General features: G+C 41.3%; 1 protein-coding gene across 2 annotated transcripts in view; it reads left to right on the top strand.

Moving 5' to 3' along the window:
- Nucleotides 1-12028, top strand: part of map4k5 (mitogen-activated protein kinase kinase kinase kinase 5) — a 124461-nt gene that overhangs the window by 43793 nt on the left and 68640 nt on the right. For both annotated transcript variants that reach the window (XM_062968708.1, XM_062968709.1), the window contains exon 3: nucleotides 6190-6247. In XM_062968708.1, the coding sequence (XP_062824778.1) occupies nucleotides 6190-6247 (58 nt within the window). The remainder of the gene's footprint in view (nucleotides 1-6189; nucleotides 6248-12028) is intronic.

Below are 12028 nucleotides of genomic sequence, written 5' to 3' on the forward strand. Positions count from 1 at the left end.
GGTGGCAGCCAGATTTCTAACTGGAGTGGCGTATAAGGAGCATACAACTCCCGCTATGTCAGCTCCACTGGCTGCTAGTCTGCTACCAAGCACAATTCAAACTGCTGGCTTCAGCCTATAAAGCCCTAAACAGTTCCAGCCCAGCTTACCTGTCCAAAAGTATCTCCCTCTATGAACCATCTTGGAATTTAAGATCATCTGGGGAGGCCCTGCTCTCAGTCCTGCCTCCTTGGCAGGTGCAGTTGGTTGGGACAAAAGACAAGGCCTTCTCAGTGGTGGCCCCTCGGCTATGGAACTCCCTCTCAGTGAAATGAGATCAGTCCCCTCCCTCCTGACCTTCAAGAGAAAACTAAAAACGTGGTTATGGGATCAAGCCTTCAGTCAGTAATTTTCAAACAGTGCAATAAGTGATTATGAAATAGTGCAGTGACTAATGGCATGGCTCTGGATTACGATTTTGGATTGTGTGGTTTTGATGAATTGTTTTAATGTTTATGCTTGATGTTTTTAATTTTTTTGGATTTTAATGTATTGTTCATTTATTGTATGTATTTGTGTGGCATCGAATTGCTGCCTACTGTAGGTCTGCTTATGAATCTCCTTTGGGGTGAGAAGGGTGGGATACAAATGTGGTAAATAAATAATAAATAACCCCTGTTAGTTTTGTTCAGAAGATTTCACCTCACTTTCTGTCCCTGTGACAATAGGATTTTGGGAAAACTGGCTTGTTGTGGAAACAAGGATTGCTGGGAAAGCTTCAGTGAGACATCTTTCCCGGTAATAATAACTCTTCCAGGAGCGCATTTCCCTTCCAAGGGGTAGATTTCTCTCACTCCCTTGTTTCACCCCATTTGTAACTAGAAGTCAGGTGTAAGTTAGATGTTTGTAACTGGGGGACTACCTGTATATCTGGTGTTGGCTGGTTATGCATTTTCTTTATGGTTCTTTCCTTCCTCTGTTTCCTTCATACAACTTCCTTCTTTCCTTCACCTTCCCCCTCTTCATTCTTTCCTTAATTTCTTTCTTCTTCTTTTCTTGCTCCCTTCCTTCTTTCTTCCCTACCTTTCTCTTCCCTTCTTTCTCTCTTTCCTTCCCTCCCCACATAATGATGATGATGATTATTGTAATGAAGTATGAATTTTTGGTTTACAGATGTTATGTTTAATTGTGTGTTTTTGTTTTAAAAGGGTAAGTTTTACAGTTATTGCATCTCAGCACTCAGAGGCTGGTTGCCATGGAAAAGTAGGCGGAGCCAACTGCCGTTTTGTTAAAGAAGTGCAGAGTTTAAAAAAGGGATTCAGTCTGTGCTCTGATGAGGCACAGGGAAGATTGATCCTAGGTTGAGGGGATCAAGGAGACTCAATTGTTCATTTCTGAGTCGGTTTAAAATAAGTTTGGTGACTTATTTAATGTAGTCTGTGTCCTGGTAAGGAACAGAGAATCTGTGATCGTATATCACAGGGTGACTCCAGTTTAAAAGTAGCAGAGGAAGAAGTTCCAACTACTTTAAGTAAAAGAAATGATGCTTTAAGGAGTTTGTCTTACCTCATTCTAGTATTGTAACTGTTAATAAAAGTGCCTCTAAGTGAGAACCAATATTGTAACCACTAAGCTCTGTGCCTGAATAAACTTGTTATTGTTCCTCCAACATCTAAGCCTCTGTTGCATATATTATAAACCAACTTACTCATCTAAAGTGAGTAAGAAGAAGAAAGGAAAAAATTTAAAAGGTCTCCTCTCTGAGTCTTTGGTGGCTGCATCTTCACAAATTGGTGGCAGCAGTGGGATAAAAAGATTCCCCCTGTCTGAAAGAACCTTAGTCGTTCTTAGTCCTTTACAAATTGGTGGCAGTTGTTATTAGCTCTTCACAATGATGATGATGATGATGATGATGATGATAATAATAATAATAATTTATTTCTATCTTGCCCTATCTCCCTGGTGGTCTCAGGGCGGTTTCCAACAGAAGTGGCAAAATGGCAAACATCCAATGCTGAAAACAGACCATGATAAATCAAATCAAAACAGTGGATAAAACAATCTCAAAATAAACATATAAAACTAAATAAAAATAATACATAATTGAACTTAAATAAACATAATATAACCTAAATAAACTAAATAAGCTAAGCTCAGTCATCAGTGATAAACATGAGCCAGCGAGAAAATTAAGAGAAGTCTCCACACAAAATAAAATATATATATTTTTTTAAAATCTGAAATCAAAACAAAAAAACAAAACAGAAGTACCCATTAAAGCTCAGGAGAAAGAGTCGAAAGTTGAGCATCAGCAGAGAAGTCAGCGGCCCCAATCCAAGCCAAGCCTGGTTTCAGTACTAAGTTGATGGTCAAAGGGGAGCTGGTTGGTAAAATTCCCCAGTACTGTCATCCTATAAGGTATAAGTGACTTGAAGTAACTTCGGACCACGGCAGGGTTGGAGAGAAGGCTAAGTGGAGCGCAACTCAAGGAATCTGCCAATCAAGTCGCAGCATTCATTGCTCTCACTGATGGTTGAGATGACCATAGGCATCCTGATGGAATCAGGCCCTTAGTAAAACGCTAATCAGCCGGGCAGCTGATGGAAAAGACCATCCTGGAGTCGTTAAAGATGGCAAGAGGATCTCTTAGCGACTTTTGGAGAGTGCCTTTTCTCCTTTACTTTCTCTTCCTTCCCTTGTTTTTCTGTTCCTCCCTCCCGTTCTTTGATAAGAAAGTTATTTCCTTTCTCCCTGTCTTCTTCTGACGTCACCTTTATTTCCAATGACATGAAAGAGGGCCACTTCACCTAGCAGCAGCCTTTGTGTTACAGACAAATAAACAAACCTGCATGTATACTTTGACTTTTCAGATTAAACCATGAGGAAGGAAAGCTGCATTGCAGGTGGATTGACTCCGAGCCTTGAGTTTGCAAGACCTGATGACCGGGATATTTGGAGGTCTCTCATTTAGAGAGAGTCATAATTTAGAGCCAGTTTGATAGCGTGTAATAGTCACCACAGATCGCAATGAACAGTTGGTTGTTGTGAAACAAGGACAGAAATTGAATCATTCCAAGGCCTGGTGTAAAGGTAGTCCCTTTCTCCCTCCACCCCGTGCTCTTGTGTGGTTTGCCCTTTCAGCTCCCTGACTCCCATACAAAGACCAACGAACGCCTGGTTCTGGCTTCCCAAAGAAAGCTTGGAATCTTTTCCAAGGCCCTTTGGCAGGCATCTAAGGGAACAAGAGACGGCCTCCCTTCCAAGGCAGCCAGGCCCTGTCCTCCCGCTTCTGTTGCAGCCTCCAAGTCTTGGAGACAGCCGGGTTTGCCAGAGGCCACCTCTGTTAAGCTTCAGCCATAGAGCAGCCCTTCCCGTCTCATCAATGCCATCTAGAACATTTTGTAGGCCAAAAGTCACAGCTTTGTGGTGACAGAGCCCCGGGTGGACCTTCTCCCTCCCAGGCGCTCTGGTTTAAAGGGTCAGCAGTTAACAGGGTCACTGGGAGTGCAACTACACTGTAGAATTACAGGCAATCCCCAGGTTATGGGCAGGCTAGGTTCTGTAGGTTTGAATATATATGTAAGTTGGAACAGGCATCTTTTTGAAGTGTTAACTCTAGAAAATGTCACCTCATTTTCTGTCCCTGTGAGAACTGGATTTTAAAAAATGTGTCTTTTGTGGAAACAAGGATTGGTGATACAGTTTCAGTTGAGACCCCTTTTCCCCATGATAATAACTTCAAGGAGAGAATTTCTCTTTCAGGAGAAAGATTTCTTTCACTTCCTGTTGTCTCACTCCCGTTCTTAACTGTGAGTTGTTTGTAAGTTGAATGTTTGCAACTCGGGGATCACTTGTGATGGGGTTTGATACCACTTGGACAGCCCTGGCTCAGTGCTATGGAATCCATGGAGTTGTAGTTTTACAAAGTCTTCAGCCTTTACTGCCAAAGAGTGCTGGTACCTCACCAATTATTAGGTTCCTTTCATCAGGGTATTTTAATCTAATGATTTTATCTTATATTGCTGCTATAGTTTCTCCCCCCCCCCCATTGAAGTTGACTGAATTGCATTGGTGGTTGTTTGATATTATTACTGTTGTATAAACCTTTGTTTTAACTTCAGTTTTATCATCTTCTTGTGTTTTAAACTGTGTATATTGTTAATGTATTTGCGCTGTTACTTTTGTAACATTGTGAGCCGCCCCAAGTCCCCACGGGGAGATGGTGGAGGGGAATAAATAAAGTTTTATTATTATCAACACAACGACGTTGTATGGCACAGCAAACAAGATAGATATGCTGGATTTCGTTTCGCAAAACCACAAGTCGAACACTTCCCAAGTGTCTAGGACTGTGTGATGTATTTTCTGATGATGTGTGCAGATCCCAGTAGGGTGGCCTTTTGCAGTTTTATTATTATTTTTGCAGTTTTTATTATTATTATTATTATTATTATTATTATTATTAATTACAATTTGAGCCATGGCAAATTTCAATATTGAACTGCAGTATTTCAACTGTGTAAATGCACCTTAGAAGTTGGGATGCTGTTGATCTGACACCTGTCAGTTGTGTTGAACTGCAACCCGTCATTCCCAGGCAGAAAGTCAATAACTGCCTTCACAGGCCTTACTCATCCCATATTCCCAAGATATGTGGGTGAGCAACTTCTTCCCAGGTTTTAGGGCCACTACTCAGAGTTAGCTACAGTTTTATTTAAGATTTTGCTCCAGTTTCTTCTCTTTTACAATACGATTATCTTTACCGGTTTCATTTTTGCAGGTTTGGTTATTAGTGGATTAGACAAATGTGTTCTCTATAGAAATCTCAAGATCTTCCAGGGTGACTTTCTGGTCAGTTTTCGCCACATGTCGAGCATAGATTTACACTGGAGGACCTAAAGATTCATAAAAGAGAACGGCTCTCTGGGAATCTTCAGGTCCTGCTGCCAGATATTGACCATATAATCATACCAAAGAATCTGGAGATTTGCAAAAAGTACACTTCTCTAAGAATATTTCAGTCTTTGAGGGCAATTGTATGGTAACTATTCTTCTACCCTCAAAGGTGTACAAAGAAAAGAAGCAGATAAAAGAGATAAACACTAATAATAACAACAACAACACCAACAACAATAACAACAAAAATACATTTTCTTAAACGATCAGACCTTTGAGGCAGACAAGTCTTTGGAGATGTACGTAATTCCTCAGCAGTGGTTTTTGTGGGAATCAGTGGCTCGGTTTACTCACCAAAGCTCCCAGCTTTGCAAATTCGTCCATAGCTGCAAAACATTGCCCTTCCAATCCCTTTTTAAGTTTATTTTTTAAAAATACAATGATTTTTATTTTTGTCAGATAAATCTGCCTTCTCTCTTGTGAAGGACTGGATGTACCCTGGCTTGGCACAGATGTCCAGGCTTCCTGTCGGCAAGGGAAGGAAGCAGCTGTCTTCCTGGACACAGGGCCACCCTCCTGGATCTTTTACCTTCTTGTCAAGGATGGCCTTTGTGGGGAGAGGAATTGGGTCCAAGAGAATGGGATGGAAGAAGGAAAAGGCCAAGGAAAGAGACTCATTTTTGAGAACCAGGTTATAAGTTCTTGTCCGGAGCGTGTACAGCAGGCATGGAAAAACTTCAGCCCTCCAGGTGTTTTGGACTTCAACTCTTACAATTCTTAATAGTCGGTAGGCTGTTAGAAATTGTGGGAGTTGAAGTCCAAAACACCTGGAGGGCTGAAGTTTGCCCATGTCAGTATGTTTTTTCTCCAGATTTTGAAAAGCCTCTATTTCTATATATCAACATAATCTTGGCGATGGGACCCAGGTTAAACACAGAATTCAGATATGTTTAATATATACATCATATACACATAGCCTGAAAGTCATTGTATGCACAATATGTCTTAATAACTTCATGTATCAGACAAACTTTGTGCACGTTGAACCATAAGAAAGAAAGAGTGTTGTTTTCTCAGCCAACCCTGTGAACTATTTCGAAGGATTTTGGCTTTCAAAATCCCAGATAAGGGATGCTCAACCTATATTCTCATCTGTTTTTATTGTCTGTGGGGCCACTGTAAAAGTGGCAGGATTGTTTATGTATGGCAGTACTACTGAATTGCACTCTCTTTGTTTAACATGACATCCCACATTCCATTCCATCTGGCTGAAGTTTGTTGACATCTTGTTTTGTGTTTTTTTTTTTTTTTCAGGCCAGAAACGTACACTCCGGAGAAATGGCTGCAGTGAAAATTATCAAGTTAGAACCTGGTGAGTAGTCCCTCGCTTTGAAATGCACCTGTAATGGATTTGTCCCATTTACCAATCTGCTTGCCATGCCCTGAGTCTCCTTGGGTCCCATAATTGCAGAAAGGAGGGATGTATATAAAATAAGCCATACAGCTAGTTCTCCACATTTGCTGAATTTAGCGGCACCAAGCCCCTTGATTGTGAAAAAAGATAAATAAAAATGCCAATCTTTTATCTAAGGGAAAACCTTTCTATGAACTTCTAGGTATTCCAGCATGACTCTGTGGTTGACTTTTACTGAAAGCTGACCATATAATTGTGCCGAAGGACCTGGATGGCATTGAGTTGGACTGGATGGCCCGTCTATGACTCTGCCATTCTAGGATGGTTGATGAATGTGGTATATTTCATTAGGACTTTTCCCCTCCTTCATTTTTCCCTTATTTGTATTGTCGAAGGAATCATTGGGGTGTTGTGTGGTTTCCGGGCTGTATGGCCGTGTTCTAGCAGCATTTTCTCCTGATGTTTTGCCTGCATCTGTGGCTGACAGTCCTCTGAAGATGCCAGCCGTGGATGCAGGCGGAATGTCAGAAAATCCTGCTAGAACAAATTGGCCATATAGCCCGGAAATAAACCCTTTTTTGTTTATTTAAATTTTATTCATTTACTCAACTTTCCTCCAATTATGAGACTCACAGCGCTTACAAATGGTTAAAAGTACAGATTAAAAACCATGCAGGATTTAGAAACAGTTAAAGAATCTATAGAGTTAAAGCCACGAGCGTTATATAAAAACCACGTGAGGAGGCAATGTTTGCCAGGTGGAAATGGTTCCTCCCGCTGCAGCTATCCTGCTTAGCAACCTTCTGCCGGAGTATTTCCTTTTCTTTTTTCCACGCGGAGCCCTCCCTTTCTGCAGTGATAGGCAATGCCAGTTCCCAATGCGGTTTGGACTGCTTCAGGCTGCTGTTCTCCTCACAGTTCTGTGTTGGCCAGGTCCTCACGTAAAACCTCTTTTTGAAAGCCTCCCAAGGGAGCTTTTTTATGTCCTTAAACCATTAACTGTGCCTCTGAGGCTTAGTGCACGTTATGCAGCAAAGGAGTGCACCGTTCGCTCAGAGTGGAATTTTAGAAACTTAAGAAAGTCTATGTGTATATACAAGTAAAAGTATATATTTGTGGTGTATGTTGATTTGTTTGTACCACAAAGGCCCCTACATGGCGTGATGAATCTGAATCAAGCTCATTATCTAACTTACCCTGTTTTCCCAAAAATAAGACAGTGTCTTATATTAATTTTTGCTCCCAAAGATGCGCTATGTCTTATTTTCAGGGGATGTCTTATTTTTCCACAAAGAAGAATTCACATTTATGGTTGAATTTTTAAAAAATGAAAATTTATTATCTACTGTACAGTAGTTGTCATCACAAACCAGCATAACCAAACTGTGAATCCTTTCAAGAATTTCTATATTATATTTTATTGCTATACTGTTTTTAAATTACTGTTTTAAATTTCTGTTCTTATGTAAATTTATGTTGTTGTTGGGCTTGTCCCTGTGTAAGCTGCCCTGAGTCCCTTCTGGGAGATGGAGGTGGGATACAAGAATAAAGTTATTATTATTATTTCTTGTTACTACCTTTATTTCCATGTACAACAATCTATGGTATGTACATTTACTGATCCTGCATGCTTCCAAACAAAAACTTTTCTAGGTCTTACTTTCAGGGGAGGCCTTATATTTAGCAATTCAGCAAAACTTCTACTAGGTCTTATTTTCTGGGGATGTCTTATTTTAGGGGAAACAGGGTAGAACAACTTAAGGGTTTGTACTAAAAAAGACCCAGGGCAGAAGAGAACCAAAGGAACAAAGCGAATTGGCCACTGCTAGGTGAAGTGGCCTTCTGTCATGTGAGTGGAGAAGAAAGGGAGCAAAGTGAATTGGCCTCTACTAGGTGACATATGTATGAGAGGAAGGGAGGGAAGAAAGAAAGAGAAAAAGAGGGAAAGGGTTAGGGCTAGGAAAGCAGAAGAAACAGGAAGGAAAGGAATGAGGGAAAGGAAGTAAGGGAAGAGAATAAAGAAGAGATGAAGGGAAGAGAAAGGAAGGGAGAAACGAAAGAAGAGAGCAAGAGAGGAAGAAGGTTATGAGGGAAACTGAGGAAGGAAAGAAAGAGCCACAAAGAAATGCATACCTGGGCAATGTTGGGTATTTAAGCTAGTAAGAATATAAGAAAGAACTCATGATCAAAGCAAAGGCCTTAATGTTTGGGTCACATAGCAGTCCCACTTATTACTTTCCTACCAAACTGGTGTCAAACTGCATCAAGTCTGCAGTGCAGATGCACCCCTAGAGTGGATATATTAATAAAATCTGGAGAAATTGAACCAGAAATGAAGGCCAACCGTGTTCTGCTCTAGATTCCACATAAATGTTTGGGAAAACTTCCTTATAGTCGGATCTGTTTTGTAGTGGAATAGGCTGTTTCTTGGGAATCCAATGGAATGTTCTTCTCTGGGATTTTTAAAGCAGAGGCTGGATGGCCATCTGCCGGGAGGGCTTTGATTATGTCTTCCTGCATGGAAAAAGGGGGTTGAATTGGATAGCCCTGTGGGCTAACTCTATATTGTCTGCTTCCCAACATCTCGTTGTTGTTGTTGTTGTTGTTGTTGTTGTTGTTGTTGTTGTTATCATTTACTAGCTGTGTCCTGCCACGCGTTGCTGTGGCTTATGGGAATCATTTGTTGACCAGGTGGAATAGCAGTGAATAGCCTTGCAGCCTCAAAGCCTGGCTGTTTTCTTCTTATGCGAATCCTTGAGTCTACACTGCCATGTAATCCAATTCAAATAAGATAATCTGTATTTTAAAGCCAGTGTGGAAAAGGCCTGAGTGAAGAGGCCCTGAGCTCCATTGTGGCTGAGTGGGTTGCTAGGAGACGAAGTGGGCAGAGCCTACCCTTCTAACTGGCAGCTAGGGGAAAAGCTAGGTTTTTCCTGCTTCTCTAATTTGGACTTTATTTTTCTAGGTTTTTTTGTTTGAAATACATATTTTGAATGACTATGTCTTTTGTGGCCAAATTTGGTGTGATTTGGTTCAGTGGTTTTGTTGTTTACTCCATAGTAAAACGCACATTACATTTTTATATATACAGTAGAGTCTCACTTATCCAAGTCTCGCTTATCCAACATTCTGGATTATCCAACGCATTTTTGTAGTCAATGTTTTCAATACATCATGATATTTTGGTGCTAAATTCGTAAATACAGTAATTAATACATAGTATGACTGCGTATTGAACTACTTTTTCTTTCAAATTTGTTGTTAAACATGATGTTTTGGTGCTTAATTTGTAAAATCATAACCTAATTTGATGTGTAATAGGCTTTTCCTTTATCCCTCCTTATTATCCAACATATTTGCTCATCCAACGTTCTGCTGGCCCGTTTATGTTGGATAAGTGAGACTCTACTGTATAGATATCCCACTTTCCTCTCCTGAAGGAAACTCAGTACAAGCAAACGCACACAGGGTTGTTGTGCCTGCTTGCTATGAAACTCACTTTCCTATAGTTATATTTGAGCTTCACGGCTTTTGCTTTTGTTCAGCTGAAGCACTCTGGCCACTATTAATACACGTCTCGGCCCCAAACTGCTTCCGGGGCTGAGCAGGAAGAATGGTTTTCTCAGCTTCTGTGGACTGCATGAAGGACCGAGAGCAGGAGGCAAGCCCTGGCAGGCAGGCAGAAAGAAGGCCTGATCCTCACCCACAAAACAACCCCGCTGCTTGCTTCTCTCTCACTCCTTCACATGTGGGTTTGAGAATTGTGGTTTTCAGGGTTTGTGGCTTCCAGCAGAGCTGAACACCCTTTCCTTCTCAGAGGACTCTTTCTCTTTCTGTGTGTGTGTGTTCAAAAGACCTATGTCTTTATGAGACAAGCAGAGCCAACATAATTGTCTCCCAAGTTATTACATTACATAACAAAATTTGAATTTTTTTCTGTTCCTGGTATGAAAGCATTATTTCCTCCTTAATTGTGCAGTACTTAATTTGAAAGTAGTTGTTCTAATCCAGAAACTTTGTTTTTGTGGCTGCCACAAACTATTGAGACTTGATGATACTCATTGAAAAACTAGAGCAAAATGTGCTGCAGGATGTCCCTCCTGCAGAAACAAAGTTTTTGCAGTTTAATAAACTTTCCCTATGTTTTTATGATAGAACCAATTAGGAAATGGCATTTATAACCTGGGAACAAAAATCATGTTACGTGGTGTAATTGATCCCTTCACCCAACATGCTTCCAGCTTAAACAATGAGGAAGGAAATGATGAGAAGAGGAAGGGCAGAACCTGGCATGTGTGGACCTGGCCTGCAGAAGGTGTCCCCAGTTTGGGCAGCCAAACCCAGTGTGACGGCCAGGCAGCAGAAAATGGAAAAGACGACTTTCTGCTTGAGACTTTGGAGAAGCTCTATCAGTGACAGTTGGAGGGCCTGAGGACAAAGACTTAGGGATTTTTCCCTTCCTGAACAACATGTGCTTAAAGTTCGGTTGCAGTCAGAAATGAGAATGACGATGCCAGGTTTGGAAACAGGGATTGGGGGGTTGTATCTCCTGTCACTTGCCCTTGTTCTCCTCTCAACAACCCTAACGATTTCCAAGAGGCATATCTCTATGTTTTAGGCCCAAGCGAGGTCCTCTTTTCAACTGGAAGGGACCCAGAAGCCCCTAAAGCAGCCAAGGGAGGGTCAAATGTGGTGAACTGTCAGGGGTGCTTTGAATGAGATTTTCCTGCTTCTTGCAGGGGGTTGGACTGGATGGCCCGTGAGGTCTCTTCCAACTCTATGATTCTATGAATTGGCCACCTTCTCCTCTGAGAGACAATTGGGGTAACATTTTGGGGGGAATGCTTGGTGACACATGGCTGTAATTTTCTCAATTTCTTGCAAACAAACTCGTCAAATGTGGACTAGGCTATGCTACTGTTAGGTGGATCTGTAAGTGGTTAACCAAACCCAAAGGGTGATTCTCCTCAATGGTTCTTCTTCATCCTGGAAAGAAGTGACTGTTTGGATGCCATAAAGAGGGTTCGGTCCTGGATCCAGTTCTGTTCAACATCTTTATGAATGACTTGGATGAAGGTTTAGAGAGCAGTTTATCAAGTTTGCAGATGGGACCAAATAAGAGGGGATAGCTAATACTCCAGACGACAGGGTCCGAATTCAAAATGACCTCAACAGAGAGCTGATTGCCCAAAACTTGCAAAATGAATTTCAACAAGGAGAAATCTAAAATACTACACTTAGGCAGAAAAAATGAAATGCAGAGATACAGAACAGGTGACGCCTGGCTCGACAACAGTCTGTGTGAAAAAGATATTGGAGTCTTCGTGGAGAACAAGCTGAACATGAGCCAAGAGTGTGATAATCAGCTGAAAAAGCCAATGGGATTTTGGGCTGCATCCAAAGGAGTCTAGTGTCTGGATTGAGGGAAGTCATGGTGCCTCTCTATTCTGCTTTGGTCAGGCCTCTTCACTTGGAATAACATTGTATCCAGTTCTGGGCACCACAATTTAAAAGAGAGATTGACAAGCTGGAAGGTGTCCAGAGGAAGAGGGCAACTAAAATGATCAAAGGTCTGGGGAACAAGAATCCTTTTGAGAGTGTCTTAAAGAGCTGGATCTGTTTAGCCTGAAGAAGAGAAGGTTAAGAAGAAATATGATGAGAGCCATATATAAATATGTGAAAGGGTGTCATATGGAAGAGGGGGCAGACTTGATTTCTGCTGCCCTGGAAACTATGATT

This window comes from Anolis carolinensis, chromosome 1 (genome assembly GCF_035594765.1).
Source record: "Anolis carolinensis isolate JA03-04 chromosome 1, rAnoCar3.1.pri, whole genome shotgun sequence".
In the NCBI taxonomy this organism is placed as follows: Eukaryota; Metazoa; Chordata; class Lepidosauria; order Squamata; family Dactyloidae; genus Anolis; species Anolis carolinensis.